Source organism: Bombus impatiens, unplaced genomic scaffold (assembly GCF_000188095.3).
Source record: "Bombus impatiens unplaced genomic scaffold, BIMP_2.2 scf_4016, whole genome shotgun sequence".
Classification (NCBI taxonomy): Eukaryota; Metazoa; Arthropoda; class Insecta; order Hymenoptera; family Apidae; genus Bombus; species Bombus impatiens.
Window position 1 is genome coordinate 551072 of NT_180435.1, and position 15341 is coordinate 566412.

Below are 15341 nucleotides of genomic sequence, written 5' to 3' on the forward strand. Positions count from 1 at the left end.
GGCCTGCGTCGCGACGCGTTTCGGTAGCTAGCGGAGTGGGCGTTAAAACACGGCTTACCAATTGTTACGTAATCGCATTGCTGTTCGAAGTAAACACGCCTGTAACGTAATCGGCACCGGCGTTAACTTCGATCGGCACAAGTGGGTTACGTTAGCGTGGAAATAGAGACCGGATTACGGGATGGGATTCGCGTATATTAATTAGCGAACGGTCGGTTAACTAACTGAAATTATCTCGAAATACGAGGGGTGTTTGCTCGTTATAGATATGGACGATGGATCCTATAATCGGCCGATACAGTCACTGCTTTTCGTACAGGGTGAACTCGTTCGAATCTGTTCGATTCGAACTTGGACATAGGTGCATGCGATACGCTCATCGAGCAAACGATAAGGAAGAGAAGGCGTCGATCGTCATAGGATAGACGATGGTATTCGTGGATAACGAAAACGCGAAAAAAGTACGGGGTCTTTCGAGTACGTTGCACGCGGATCCAGATCAGGATCCTCGGTCCTTGACAGTGTTCTCCCCACATGGAGTGCGAGCCGAAACGAAAGGACCCTGAATATGTCTATAGTAACGAAGGTAGTGGGAAGAGTGGTAGGATAATCTCGTTCAGGACTAGTCGAATCGGCTGGAGTGGGTATTGTGTGCAAGTGCATGATCGAAACACCCGTTCTTGGTGGGAGAGGTCAACTTGGAGGAATAAAAGGGCAGCAACTCGACTTGTCAAGCATCATTCTGCTCTCAGCGATCTCAGCTGTTATAGCACGAAGCTTCTCCGAGTCTCTTGATCGAGCAACGACGCAACTACCTTCGCAACCATGTACAAATTCGTCGCTCTTTTCGCTCTCTTCGCCTGTGCCTTGGCCGCTCCAGCACCGGAACCTGCACCAGGTTTCCTGGCTGCACCAGCGATTCATCCTGCGCCGCTCGTCGCCGCCGCACCACTCGCTGTTGCCCACACAGTGCCTGTCGCCACCAGCTACGCCAACACCTACAAAGTGTCCGTCAAGAGCCCGGTAGTCGCCGCATCTCCTTACTACGCTGCTCCCGTGGCCACCGCCGCCGTCGTCAAGACCGCCGCACCCATCGTCGCTGCTGCACCAGCCGCAACCGTCCTCGCTCACGCTCCGGTCGTCGCCGCATACTGAACCACGCTATACCACGATCAAACGACGGGTCCACATCTCCAGCCGCTCTAGTCGACCGTGCTCTCTCCGATCACGTCGATAACGAGATCGTTCCATCCGGCATCGGACATGACTCGAAGATCCACGCTGTCGGCTAATTATCGTCAATAAATTTTTGCTAATTTTCAATTTAAACGCTCGTGTCTCTTTCTTTCCTTTATCGCTGTTTCGTCGAATGACTCGTCTCCTAGTTCCTACTGGTAGCTCGTATTCTTCTATGTTTTATGCAGCTAATTTCGCGAAACTGTTCTTTTCGTCGCGTTTAACCACGATCCAATTTCCACGATCTATTCTACGAGTTCAACATTGGATTTAAAAATCGTTGCAATCGACAAATTTATTTTGCAATTTGATAAAGATTTCAGAACAAGCGAAGAATTAGAACGAATTCGAACGATGAAACGGAAAGTATAGGAGGAACGGAGTGTCGTCGATATGTGAAAAATTTCCTCGGTAGGAAATTCGCTTGGCCTCGAGTTTAAGGACGAGCAAAGTACCCAGATCGACCTGCGAACCGGTTACAATCGCAAACTCGATTTTTGTCGTCCAAACGGGCACGCCCTTATCCCTTCTTCGCCTAAGGCGATCGTTACAATGTTTTACGTGAAAATTTATATCTGTATTGTCCTTCGTTTCCAGGAATTTCAATAAAACGATTAAAAGGACACGTCTTGTTACCTTGTTATCCCGTTTGTTAAAAACACGCTGTTTAATTAACAAACCTGATATAGAAGCAACAAATTCAATGCATCGATTTGTATTATCAAACGGATAATAGTGGAAGAGAATTTTCATGGCATCTCGACGACCATGTATTACATCACAGGGGCTTTCGCCCGCTTGTGTCAACCAATCCGATATACAACTGGTGTGCTCGCTGTGATATAAACATGACGATATTCATTATCCCCGAGCTTGCGTCCCGACTATTATTCCTTGACAATGTTATTCTTCCTTCATCGCTCTTTGTGGAAGATTTCTTTGGTGCAAAATTAGACGATACGCGAGCACGTCACCGTTCGATTTTAACGTGCCAATCTATATACATAAATTAAGTATCGTAACAAAAAGTTTTACGTCATTTCGACGACTGTGTTTCGATTTCGATGGATTTCATTTTGATACATTTTTGAAATTCTGTTCGAAAATATGCGAGAAGATAGTCTTGCTTATTCGGTGAACCACCGGGTATCGAGCTAGTAGGGGAAAAGAACGTTCCCTAAGATTTTTCATGCAGGTTCAAGGTGAAGCCACGTTACAGAATAAGTCCCGCCCCTAAAGTCGTAGCGGAATGCAAAGATGCGTAGGGACTTGCGTTCCCTACTCGCGGACAGGGACGGGTTTCCTTTTTACAGCACCTCCAAGATCTCTATAAGTACGAGAGGTTCGAGTCGATCCTCGACCAGAAATAAAGCAGCATCTCGAAGCGTGTGTACAGAAAGCTCGGACTCGTCATGTTTAAATTCGTGAGTAAAGCTTTCCGAGCTTCGTGATATTAATATTTTCTAAAAAAAAAAAAAAAAAAAAACCCGACAGAATCATAACTGCGTTAGTCTATCGGAGAAGAATCATCTGCCGGTCTTTATAGATTATTCTAGCTGTCGCGGTCGCCGCGGCTAACGCCGCTCCAACATCTCCATCGACGGCCAAACAGGAAACTTCCGCCGACTCCATCCCCCTACCAACCCCTACACCGGCTCCAGCACCGGCTCTAGCACCGGCTCTAGCTTCGTCACCTTCGGCATTGGCTACAGCGAGGTCTCCCGCATCTGCAAAGGCTCTCACCACGATAACCGAGATAAAAACACCAGCCTCGACAACGAAACTATCGCATCTGGTAGCACCTCTAGCGACCTCCGTAGCTGCGGCCCCCATTCTCTCGCCTCTACAGGTCTGTAAGACTCCGTGTTCGACCGAGCAGCTAACAAGCCGTTCGTTTCGACTATCTATCACACGCTCAAGATAACTTTGATTTCTTTCCAGGTGTCCGCGTACGCTTACGCGTTGCCAGCGCTGGCGCCACTCGAACTAGCAGCAGCACCATCCACTTACTCGATCGAACAGCACGGATATCGCATTATCTACTGACGTCGTGAATCGTGAATCATCGTTCGTTCTGGGATTCAGGCGGTAACGCATCCCCTAACGTACCAACATGCAGAAAACGGCTTCCCTTCTCACCATGTCATCTCCTCTCCATGTATCGTGCATCGATAAATTCGCTCGAATCACGTAACGTTAATTCGTTTCAAATATACATCAGTTCATAAAATCGAAACTTTGTCCGAGTATCTGTACCCTTCCTTCGCTTCCTTAAACGTGAATCGAAATCGAAAGTGAAAATAGAAGCCGCTTTCACTGCGTCGACGAAACTCTTTCCATCGCGACACGAAGACGATGCACAAGGAATGACAATACGCTCTGACCGTCATGCGTAATCCATAATTCGTAATCTTTACTCGCTTATTACCGGTTGCTCTCGGTGTAAATAAGTTACGATAATTGGAACGTTCCCTCGATTCGTTGATTTTCCCAGAAACTTTCGCAGAGAACATAATTCAACGGCGATTTCACTGCAGCCGATGGCACGCGTAAAACCCAGAGGGTTACGACAGAGGGTGGAAAATCCGGATTGCGTAACCGAACACAGGTCGATGCTGCACAGTGCCGTATCCGTGCTCGACATTTCACCGTTGCTCGCAAACGAATCTGGCTTTGACTTTACCTATCGTTGAAAAGAGGAAAATTCTAACGAAACAATGGCGAGCAATCTTTTTCGACATTTGTCAAATCGATGACGGGACTTGGGTAAAGCAAGGAACGCTTTCTCCCGGATCTCGAAAGAGCGATATGGAACAACCTGCTACGAAAATGGTCGTTGTGGAGGCGTACGAACGTAACTATGGGCTTGAAAAATTTTAGCATCACAGACGTATTAAAAAGTCGAAGCATCAAAACGTGGAACGCTGTGCAGCTGGACCAATGGTTCGTTTACTTTCCCATCGTCGCGGAATAGGAGAGAAACCATCGACTTTCTTATAACCGCAACGTATTCTTTTTCACCAAATCGTAATACGCGTTGGCTTTATAAACTAAAACTCGAATCAAATTCTGTCATTTGATGGTAGGACCATTGGACGTCGTAACGGTGTGAGCGCAATCATTTATCGTCTTCCTTCGACGATTAACTAAAATCACTAAAATCACTAAAATCACGGTTTAATTCGTTTTTCAAGCATCAAAAAACGTACAATTGTTTGCTATATCTGGATAATTAACCGAATAGAACGATGCTTAGGTGTAAGGTCGGTTTGTTTTTAAAGGAGAAGGCACGGTGGTCAACGTTACGCAAGTCTATTAACGAAAATCCCAAGTTACTCAATGTGCTTGCGTAGATTTGTACGCAACTATGCTGCCTACCTCGCGTCATCCGTGTCTCGACCCCGATCGATCGATAAATTTGCATCTACGCATTCTATCGTTATTCTTTTCCTTCATTATCGATTCAATTCTCATCGACGCAGATTCCAGATATATCGACGTCATTCCCACAGGATCATGCCCGTATAATATCAAAAAAATTACAAGCAGGAAATATCACGGAATACGCGATTCCGATTTCTATTCATCGATATTTCCTTTAATAGAAGATCCATTTAGAACGTAATTATAACTTGGAAATTGAACAGTAAGAGAACAAACGTTCTATGACTACCGTCGTACCGTGTGGCGCGAATTTCGTTCGAGCGTTGGCTGCGAGAGTACGATATAATTCGAGGAACCTATCCGAAACGGATGTCCGGCTGCTATGAGTCACAACCTAACCCCACCGTAACTTCTTTTACTTGGGTCTCAGCATCTCCGAAAGGGACGTCTATATAAGATACGAATGGCATCGGTGAACGCGCAGAGTAACCTCGTTCATGGAGAAAGCGTTTGGTTAGAGAGCAAAACTCGACGCATCGCAGACATTCCCTGTCGGACTACCGGTTGCAAAGATCTTCGATTAGTGACAATAAGTTTAAATCGCAACAAACGCGATAACGTCTAAGGTAAGAAGTTTAAACCGGTTTCTTCTTTTCTTGTTTCTTCAAATTTTTATAGCCTCCACTTTCTCTATTTCTTTCATTTTCTCTTATACCCGAGTTCTATAAAATTCAATGCACTTTCATCCAACTTAATGATACTCTCGACTTCTCGATCAATTTTTTCGACATTCTATTCGATATTCGACGGACGAGAAGCAAATTGTTTACATCGAGCAAGTATTACGTAACAACTTTCACCGCGGTCGAAATTTTCGAAAGAGCGCCCACTTGAAAGACACATGCTAATATAGATGTATAAGAGTATCGCGCAAAGACCAGTTTAGCGACTTTCTCCCAACATCCTCTCGCTTTCGTTGGTCGGTTTGTCGGTCGACCGTCACTATTGTTTGAGTCCTTCGTACGACTCACCGGCATCTCGGCTCTTTCCGTGGCACTTTCTTCTATTTGAATCGCCGTCTAATTATCGCGATCGACAAGCCCGAATACTTTTTCCTAGAAACTCGAGGTAAGTGACTAGACGCGACTTTAACATCGATCGATATTAAATTAACCCTTTCGCGTTTTGCGTTACGAGCGACAAAATTGCTCTCGAGTTTTGGCGCATCAGATCTTTCTTACAGAATCAGCTCAAAAAGTGTGTAATCATCGAAGAACAATTTTTTTGGCAGACTTAAAGAAATAAAGCTTACAGTGTTGATGATATTTTTATTATTAATAAGTAATAATAAAAATAAACGATTCTTCTCACAAACTGAAACAAATTAGAGATAGACAAAGTACACTTTCGACGCGAAGCGATTCTTCGATTCAAACACTCTCCGCAATTGCGCTTGAACGTGAATCGATAGTGATTTTCCATCGATTTCCTCCCTCAGAATGATGCTGCGGTTCGTTTGGTTACTCGGGATAGTGGTGCATGCTTTTGCAACGCAAGTACCAGTGAACAACCCTGAATGGTCATGGCAAACGGAAGACGCGATATCGACCAGTGAATCCAAGAATCAAGGCACAGGACAGACTCAAGATAAAAGAGCTATCTTAGATGCAAACGGAAATATAGAAATCATCGATCCACCTACCGAGCAGCGATCGGTAAATAGCAAAATTAACACCATCGTAACGAATCTTACTTGCAGCGAAATTTTGTTAATTTAAAATTTTGTTAATACAGCCAGAGTTTCTTAATTGTTTCAAGTAACGAACCAATTATTTCTATCGCAGGTGGAATCGGTGGTCGATGAAATTCTTGTCTCTAATCGACAGGGCCGCAATATCGAAGGTTTCGATCAACTGTACGCAGACCCAGAGGTGAAGAACGCCCTTCAATTGGGAAATGAGACGATCGCTCGAACGTACATCAGGGACAAGTTGTGTTCTCTCGGCTTAATGAACGTGAGTGCAAAGTAGAACGATCGATTCAATATCTTTTAGTTACTTTATCGCGTATATCTAAAGCAAAAAAGAAATACAAAAATCGCGAAAAGAAAGTCACTCGCGATCTATTTTCCTTCGCGAGACGTTCTCTTCGATAAAAAGTACAGGATGGATAAGTAAAATTCTAATATCTCGCAGTGTGAAAACGTCGAGGGACGTCGCCCGTATTATTCCCCTCATCGCGGAATATATCCTCAAGATATAATCTACGCTCAACCCGTGACCATCAAACCCGTTGGAAGACCTCTACCAGCCATTCCAGTAAAACGACCATACAGTCCAGCAACGAGACCAGGACCACCACCATCGTCCAGTTTCGTTTCCTCTGGACCGCCACCGGAAGTGATCTACGGAGTCGGCGGGGCTCCACATCCCCCATCATTCGGACCTTCGCCCAGTCTAATTGGTTCTTATCCTGCGTTCAAAAAACCCGGCCTTTCCTCATTCTCCTCGAAACCGGTCTACGAAGCAGGCTCACTGAACGAAGGTTTCGACTTCGAGAGCAACAGTCAGTTCATCGACAAGAAACAAATAGCGTTGAGACCATCTATCGGTTCTGACGCGGTTCAACAACACGTCCACCATCATTACCACCACTCTGATGGCGCCGCTGGTGCAACAATAGCTGGTGGACCGACATTTGGCGCGAATCCGATTAGCCAAGGTGCCGCATCTCTCAGTTACGGGTCCAGTTATGGAAATATAGGAACAACTTACGATATTCCTAACTCTGGAGTTCTTGGTGGTAGTTTCCAAGATCTGGACGACTATAAAAAGGCATTCAAAGTGAAAGGATCGAGCAACGATGCAAATGCATTCGGTTCTTCGTCGGCGAGCAGCTACGCGGACAAGTATCCCATCTACGAAAAACCAACGCGAGACTTCACCTACGGCAAAGCAGAAGGCTACAAGCCTGGCAAATACTTCACTGCGACCAATTACGTTTCTTCCAACGCCGTTCATTCCTCCTCTAACGATTATATCGCTGCTGGATCAACTAACAGCTTCAATTACGGAAATAGTAACGGTAATGACTTTAGAAATGACTTCTCCGCGGGATATTCTGGAGACTGCGTTTGTGTTCCGTACGACCAATGTCCGAGCGAGCACGCAGGACGTAAGGACGACTTGTTCCTACCCATTGATCCCCGTAATTTGAACAAGAATATCGAAGCTGAGGCAACAGCAACGGCAGAAAAGAACGCGAACGAAACATCCGCGATCGTGCAAATAGCAAAGAATGGTGAAGTCGATTCGAACGTTTTCCAAATTTCTGCCGAAGAGGAACAACCAAAGCAGGCGCAGGAGAACGTAAGGAACAAGAGGGAGGCACCTAGTGACGAAAGCATCGAAGGCAGAAAGAAGTCGAGCGGAGAAGGGGTAAGGGTGTTCTCGAATCTCGTTATTTTTTCTAGATCGTAAGTACACTGCAACTCATAGGCCATAAAAACCACCTAAAATTTATAAACAATTTCAATTTTTATCAAATTAACGAGTCTTAGTGTCTATAAGCGCGTTAACGATTCAGATACTAATCAGATCTTGTCGAGTGTTATCTTGAAAATTTGAAGGTGGATTTATAGTTATGAGAAACAGTGTCATAGAAATAGTCGCGTTATAATCGTACGTATTGTCGTCGTCGTTTCGTTTCGTTTCGAATAGAACAGATCCCGAGTTTTGATCGTCGCAATTTCGAACGAAATCAACTATCAAAAATATTAGAAATATGAAAATACGGAAACTCGGTCTCTATTCGCATACAGTCTGTTCGACTCTCTGGTTGCAGAGACTCGATGCTAGCGATCTGGACTCTTCGAAATTAAACCTCAAGCCGACCTGGGGGATCAGTTTCGGTCTGCCGCAAACCGGTGGCCCGTACCCGATTAATCCTTACGGTGGTAATGTCCTGGTAAATCCGTACGCAGGGTACGGTTCCGCCGATCAAGGCATAAATTTAGGCCTGGTTTCCGTGAATCCTCTGCTAGCTGTACAATTCACCAAAGACGAGTACGGCGAGAAAGTGGTAAAACCGTTTGTAAATTTTCACGTAACGCCTAATCGAAATATCGTGCAGAAACTCGGTCATCTGCTCTCTCACAAGAAGCAAACGCTGTTCGAAAATTACGGGCCCAACTATGCGCCGCATTACTATCCTTCCAAGCCTATCGAGCTTCACGAGAAACCGTATTACGTAAAACCTCACTATCCTCCCCATCATTACGCGGGTCATCATGAACCTCACTATAGCCACGAATATTCCGATTACTATCGAGACGGCGATGACGATTACGATTATGATTACGACGACTATTATCGTAGTAACGCGCGTAGCAATGGTAAAACGGACGCTATTGATGCGAATGGACGAACGGTTCCGAAAGAAAGAACCGCTGGGAAAGTTTCGTTTCCGAACAGAAGAAAGCGTGACGTAGAATCAACGCGCGATTTCCAATTACCAGAAGATATAACGGAGGTAAGTATCGGCGTGTACTGATCGCAGTCGAATGCTAATAACGACGGAGAAAGAACTGTGCGTACTGTGTACGTACAATTGCCACCTTAATAAGTACAATTGAATTGTGAGTAACCCATTACACGCACAATGCACGTTGATTGTTAATCGTCGTTCTTTCTAACGTTCGGCATTTCACAATGAACGAGAACCTAAGTGAGTATCGTAGACTTAAGGAAAGATCGTCGAAAAATAGTATGGGTTGACTCTCAATTGGTGTGGCGGAGATCGGATATTTTCAAACGAAAATCATGATTTCTCGACAGAGACAATATCTAAACATCGGTTCCTCTCGAGCTTGCGGCCCTGGCTACGTTTGTTGTTCACAAAGACAACCGTCGAGGAAGCCACGACCAGGTCAATGTGGAGTCAGATATACTCAGGGAATAAATGGAAGAATCAAGACACCCTCTTACGTCGATGGTGACTCTGAATTCGGTGAGAAACTAACGTCCATTTCGTTGCTCTTTCGATCCTTCCACATTCGAGAATGACATGAAAAAAGCATGCTAACTCCGTTTCTGTCGATTTCCCGATTTTTACGCTGTTTGACTCCACGTTTCTTCGTTTGTCGCGCGAAACCAATAATGGAATTTAATCCGTTTCGATAGGTGAATATCCTTGGCAAGTGGCAATACTCAAAAAAGATCCAACGGAAAGCGTGTACGTATGTGGTGGTACTCTCGTTTCTCCTCGACACATTCTCACAGCAGCGCATTGCGTAAAAACCTATGCAGCACGAGATCTCCGCGTTCGACTAGGAGAATGGGACGTAAACCACGACGTTGAATTCTATCCTTACATAGAACGTGATGTTGCCAATGTCCACGTACATCCCGAATTCTATGCTGGTACTCTTTACAATGACATCGCGATACTAAGGATCGATCACGATGTAGATTTTCAGAAGAATCCACACATTAGTCCTGCTTGTTTGCCGGACAAACGTGACGATTTCACCAGAAGCAGGTACGTGCCTTAGCTAGCGATAATTTATTAATTAGGTATAAAATAAGTAAAAATTCAACTTCATTCGGTTAGTAATTATCAAGATCGCGGATATTTGGGAGTTCATTTAATCAAACGCTAGCTTTAATTCCGAAATAAAAATTGAAAATCTGTTCTACGCTCGTGGTGCTTCGGAGTACAAGGAACGTATCTTATTTTATACTATAAAGAAAGATAGGTACAAAACCTTCGACAATTAGTACAATTAGTTGAATTTACAAATTCAGAAATATCTCTATTTACAACCGGCCACTGTATTATAATTTCTCCCTTTCTCAAATGCATCTCTACGATTTCTTTTCACTAAATTATCGTCATGAAACAGATGCTGGACAACCGGTTGGGGCAAAGACGCTTTTGGCGATTTCGGAAAATATCAAAATATCTTGAAAGAAGTCGACGTGCCTGTGGTGAGCAACCCGGTCTGCGAACAGCAAATGCGACGAACGAGATTAGGTCCAGGTTTTAACTTGCATTCTGGATTTATTTGCGCTGGTGGAGAAGAAGGAAAAGATGCTTGCAAAGGTGATGGTGGTGGACCAATGGTTTGCGAACGGAATGGTCGTTGGCAATTGGCAGGGATCGTGTCGTGGGGAATTGGCTGTGGACAACCTGGCGTTCCTGGAGTATATGCTCGGGTTTCCTATTATCTCGATTGGATTCAACAAATTATCAATCGTTATTAATGCATCACGATAGAAATCATTCGCTACCTCGACGCTATGATTATTTATATCGCTTAATTCGATTTTCGTTTTATTTCATTTTCATTTACGCTCTAGATCCCAATAATAATACGACATCGTTGTTCATCGATTATAACACAGAGATTCGAGGATTTTACGATATATAATATTTATAATGTATTATAAGAATGTGTAGATCGTTAAGTAAATTAATTCTAATTATTCTTTTGTATTGATTAATAATCTTGCGTCAGATGTAATAATATTCATTCTTTTCGTTGAACGTGATTCGAAGTACATTCGGATCGTTTAGTACTGCATTTTATTTGCAATTTCTTTGTTACGCAACTCTAATAAATACTATGTAATCATATTTAACGCTTTATCATACTACTCCATACTACTTCACATTCCTACGACTCGTTCCATTAAACAAGCAAACATTTAAAATAAATTGTAATAATACGTCATACTGCATTGAAAAATTCAAGAAAAATTGCGAAAACGAATCTCTTTACATGTATTGATTTCATCAACTTCGGTAATAAAATTGAATATAATTCCTAAACTTACCGCTACGTGGTGTAACATTGACCGATGGAGCACAGAGACAGAAACCTAACCTCATCTCTGTGAAGGAGAAATTAGTCAAAACAATCATGGTGATAAAATATATTGGTCGGACACATACCTTCAAGGGCAAACCACTATGGGAAATATTAGGAAATTTGAAGAACCATGGCGTAGGTAGAATGGTAATACGAAGTGCTCAACAAAAATATCCTGAAGTATCTTACATGAGGATATTGAAAGTTGTTGGCTTACCAGATACTTCAAAACATATACATGTACATTTTTTTTATTATTATTATGTTTGTCAATGTAACGATATAGACAGATTATTGAAAGTAGACTCGCATCGTTTAGGACCCACGGAAAGTGATGGTATTGGTGGAAAAAGTTTTCAGAGGTCAAAAATCTCCTACGCTAGTACAGATGGATGGAGCAACCTATAAACCAGATTATGTGTTGATTCCCAAGGATCAAGAGGCAAAATATACAAACCAAACTAAAGTACAGCAGCTAAGACTCATGCCGCGAACAACCGACTTTCCACCTCTTTTGAAAAAGATATTAATGGAGAAACAAGGGAAAGATACTCCTGATTTAAAACTAAAAATTGTATATAGTACTTTAGGCATTAAAAGTTATAGAGTTGCCGAAGAAAATGAAACTCCTACGGTTGAAATAAAAATGGGATTAGGAAACCCAGCAAGTCCTAGTTTATACAACAATATTAAGCAGGAGGATGCACCATGAATATGATTCAATATGTGCATTATATCTTGTAATTTAATAATAAAGATTAAGCATGTTTTAATTGGAATTCCTCCATATGATCCATATGATCTTTAAAACGTGCGTGTTTTTTCATTTAATATTCGCATTGGATTATATGTGTGCGCAATCGTCGACCGGTATTTTTCACAACGAATAAAATCTTCATCGATTGTTTCATGCTTTGTATCGTTTTGTTTGTTATCTGCAAGCAAATTAAATCAATTAATATCGTTATCACTACAAATCTGTAACAAAACATACCTAAAAGTCTTTGAAACTGTACAGAATAAATCTCCCCCTTGCCAAAGAGACTTTTGACCGCAATATCCTACAAATAATATATAGAACAATCGATATAATTGTAATATAGTAATAGAATGAATAATGGAGAACAACACAGGAAGAACCACCTTCCTGTTTTAATTATCAACCTTCCAAAATTTCCTCATTTCCTGAACATTCGCACGTTTTCTCACAAGCCAACCGCGAACATATCTTTGTATGTGCAACGCCGCTTCATCCTCAGACCATAACCACGATTTTGGATAATAAGGTCTAGGACTACAGATAAAATTAATGAAAAATACATAAAATTATCAATTTTTCCACATAAATGTCAATTTCTTCCGCTTACTGTGAACGTAAATATTCTTTAAATAGCGGTATATCAAATACATTTAAAGGCGGTGTATATATTTTCGGACGTCGTGGATTCCGATTCCATAAAAATTCCGCGATATAATCGAGACCGTTAAAACGACATTTCTGGACCTGTGATAATTTATCGATTTCTTGTAGGCGTAGTCATAAGAACTGTTTAAATTTCGACATTAAATCAATACCCAAAGAACGTTCTGTTCAGATGCTTCGATAAGTGTTTCTTCCAATGCAGGTATTAACAAGCCAAAAATATTTTTATCGAGATAATTCGAAGGCAATAGATCACCCTCTTCTTGGATGATACTTTTTACTTCCTCCTCTACCTTGACATCTTTATCACAACAACTCGAATTACTTGATATCGCGCAAGTAACCAAACTTGATGCTTCCAATATTCTATTCACTTCACGAATGCAATTTTCTTTCGCCGACGTCGAACACATTTTCATTAAAGATACTATCCTGTTCGGCCATTGAATGTTGCAAACCAGAAAAGAAGCTATAGGATAATTGAATACACGAAAATCATTCGTTAAACATTAATGACGCGGTAGCAAACTGTCAGAAGATCGATTTCTCGATCGAAAGTCCGATTATGGAAATTTTGGCTATCTGCTATAGTCTTTAAAACCATTTTTTAAATTAATCTAAATGCCCACATGCGGGATACAGTGTCCCCTGGTGAAGGCTACATTGAAAAAAACAAGTATAATTCATATATGTTACCCTTTGTTTAAAACATTTTTGCTTATCTTACTGCTCCAAAATAATTGACGAAGCTTTCAGTCACCGAAGCCCCATGGCTTTCGAAGAAATATTTTCCTTCAAAGGATGCAGATTTGGAAGAAGACGTAGAATTTGAAGACGCTCGTGATGTGGATCGTCTTTATAAGAGAGAGGTAGATGGAAAGGTCATAGATATAGTAACAGGCATCACAAAAGAGGATGTTTCGAAAGTTTCGATCGCAAAAGTCCAAAGAAAATCTGAAACGCAGTGGTCTGTTAAAGGTACATAATTGAAGACCACGCAGTACGAGTATGATAAGTCCATTCTTATTAATTTTCTAACTTTTATGTCACTTGGTAACTAAGAAAAAGCTATTTTAATACGGAATAATTGAGAAAGGAAATAACCTAATGGATTATTTTAAGAATACAAAGATCATACATTCACAACGCTTTAGAAGAAACGAATAATATTAATTTAATTCCTTATATTAGGGTCCCAAAATTAAATGGAAATGTAATTCTTATATAGAATTGATCGACGATATATCGAATCTTAAAAATGATATTCTGTGAAAGACGAGAAATGTGACTTATCGTGTTTCTTACTTATGATCTTTAGTTGTAAGATGTATTAGATTAAAAACATTTCAGGAAAGTATTAATTAAATGCAAACACACACATTTGAATGATATGATCATTACGTAACATAGGAGAGGATAAGGTGATTGTAAAAGAACCTATTAAAGACATAGAAGAAGAAGATTCAGCAGCCAGACTTTCGGAACGCGGAAGGCTAGAGCGTGAACGACCAGAACGTGAAATAGCAGAACGCGAAAAACTAGAACATGAAAAATTAGAACGTGGAAAGCTAGAACTTGAAAAATTAGAACGTAAAAAACTAGAACTTGAAAAATTAGAACGTGAAAAATTAGAACTTGAAAAATTAGAACGTGAAAAAATTAAAACACCGAATGGAGAACCGTTGAGGCACGATCCTATCGATGAGAAAGAACTTACGATATTTCCAGATGAATGCGATCCCCATTGCCCTCGGCGTATATCGCGAAGCAAGTATATTTTGTTATCCACTGTCCTTATCAATGTTAAATGTTAAAGCAATTAATAATTATTTCTATAGAAAGTATAAGACGTAAACTCGAAGAAAGGCAAAGCGCCGCAGATTATTATTTGTTGAATAAGGGTTCGGGTTACTTCGAAGACGTCTGTACTTGTTCCCTTTCCTGTGTCGTTCATGCTTTAAAAAACGATTCGTTTGTTAGAAGCATATTAGCATCCACCGCATTATTTATATTTGGCTTGAAACTTTGTTCAGAATTAGACGCGTGGTACTTGCCAACTCGATTTTCATAAAATAAAATCACACTAATAAATGTAAGTAAAACTTGTAAATAATCTACTCTCTTTAATTTTATTTTCTTTATAATACGATGTACTTACTCGTAAACTTACGCTTATGTATTTAATTTTGTCGAAAACATGTTCGTAACAATCGTAATAATTGACGATGCGCAATGAATTTATAAATGAAAGGATAATTTAAAAATAAAAAAAAACTGCTCCAGGTGAGGCTCGAACTCACAACCCCGGCATTGCTCACGATTCACTGTCTTATAAGTACCGTGCGCTAACCAATTGCGCCACTGGAGCGATTGAAAATATTTCTCTCCAGGAACAATTTTCAGTACTCTTATTATTGGATTAAAAAA

At 41.4% G+C, this 15341-nt stretch overlaps 6 protein-coding genes and 1 non-coding gene across 9 annotated transcripts; 5 read left to right on the forward strand and 2 right to left on the reverse strand.

The window, feature by feature from the left end:
* The first annotated feature begins 579 nt into the window (after positions 1 to 579).
* On the forward strand, positions 580 to 1329 carry LOC105682034 (cuticle protein 38). Its single transcript, XM_012393776.3, has one exon. The coding sequence runs from the start codon at positions 826 to 828 to the stop codon at positions 1153 to 1155; it is 330 nt and encodes a 109-aa protein (XP_012249199.1). The 5' UTR covers positions 580 to 825; the 3' UTR covers positions 1156 to 1329.
* A 1270-nt stretch (positions 1330 to 2599) lies between these two features.
* LOC112214022 (early nodulin-20-like) lies at positions 2600 to 3316 on the forward strand. Its single transcript, XM_024372244.2, has 3 exons — positions 2600 to 2660; positions 2783 to 3085; positions 3178 to 3316. Exons 1-3 carry the CDS (start codon positions 2649 to 2651, stop codon positions 3280 to 3282), a joined length of 420 nt encoding a protein of 139 aa, XP_024228012.1. The 5' UTR covers positions 2600 to 2648; the 3' UTR covers positions 3283 to 3316.
* LOC100744749 lies at positions 3191 to 11102 on the forward strand. Of its 3 annotated transcripts, XM_033324596.1 has the most exons (8): positions 4429 to 5246; positions 6119 to 6335; positions 6465 to 6635; positions 6816 to 8057; positions 8464 to 9150; positions 9456 to 9627; positions 9801 to 10158; positions 10523 to 11102. In XM_033324596.1, the coding sequence occupies exons 2-8, from the start codon at positions 6120 to 6122 to the stop codon at positions 10881 to 10883; spliced, it is 3207 nt and encodes a 1068-aa protein (XP_033180487.1). In that variant the 5' UTR covers positions 4429 to 5246; position 6119; the 3' UTR covers positions 10884 to 11102. The 3 variants fall into 3 exon arrangements, with proteins under 3 accessions (XP_033180486.1, XP_033180487.1, XP_024228010.1); XM_033324595.1 differs by lacking the exons at positions 4429 to 5246; positions 8464 to 9150 and adding an exon at positions 3191 to 3324; XM_024372242.2 differs by lacking the exon at positions 8464 to 9150.
* Positions 11103 to 11440: 338 nt separating this feature from the next.
* LOC100747148 lies at positions 11441 to 12621 on the forward strand. The gene is made up of 2 exons (XM_003494857.4): positions 11441 to 11731; positions 11811 to 12621. Exons 1-2 carry the CDS (start codon positions 11543 to 11545, stop codon positions 12201 to 12203), a joined length of 582 nt encoding a protein of 193 aa, XP_003494905.1. The 5' UTR covers positions 11441 to 11542; the 3' UTR covers positions 12204 to 12621.
* Positions 12310 to 13478, reverse strand: LOC100744868. The gene is made up of 4 exons (XM_012393709.3): positions 13067 to 13478; positions 12859 to 12995; positions 12656 to 12785; positions 12310 to 12552 (listed from the first exon to the last, which is right to left on the reverse strand). The coding sequence occupies exons 1-4, from the start codon at positions 13331 to 13333 to the stop codon at positions 12319 to 12321; spliced, it is 768 nt and encodes a 255-aa protein (XP_012249132.2). The 5' UTR covers positions 13334 to 13478; the 3' UTR covers positions 12310 to 12318.
* A 24-nt stretch (positions 13479 to 13502) lies between these two features.
* LOC112214019 (scaffold attachment factor B2-like) lies at positions 13503 to 15272 on the forward strand. Its single transcript, XM_024372204.2, has 4 exons — positions 13503 to 13590; positions 13671 to 13892; positions 14325 to 14681; positions 14753 to 15272. The coding sequence occupies exons 1-4, from the start codon at positions 13536 to 13538 to the stop codon at positions 14983 to 14985; spliced, it is 867 nt and encodes a 288-aa protein (XP_024227972.2). The 5' UTR covers positions 13503 to 13535; the 3' UTR covers positions 14986 to 15272.
* Positions 15190 to 15282, reverse strand: TRNAI-UAU. The gene is given in 2 exon segments: positions 15190 to 15225; positions 15245 to 15282. It is a non-coding gene; the product is annotated as a tRNA-Ile (tRNA).
* Between the last annotated feature and the right edge of the window lie 59 nt (positions 15283 to 15341).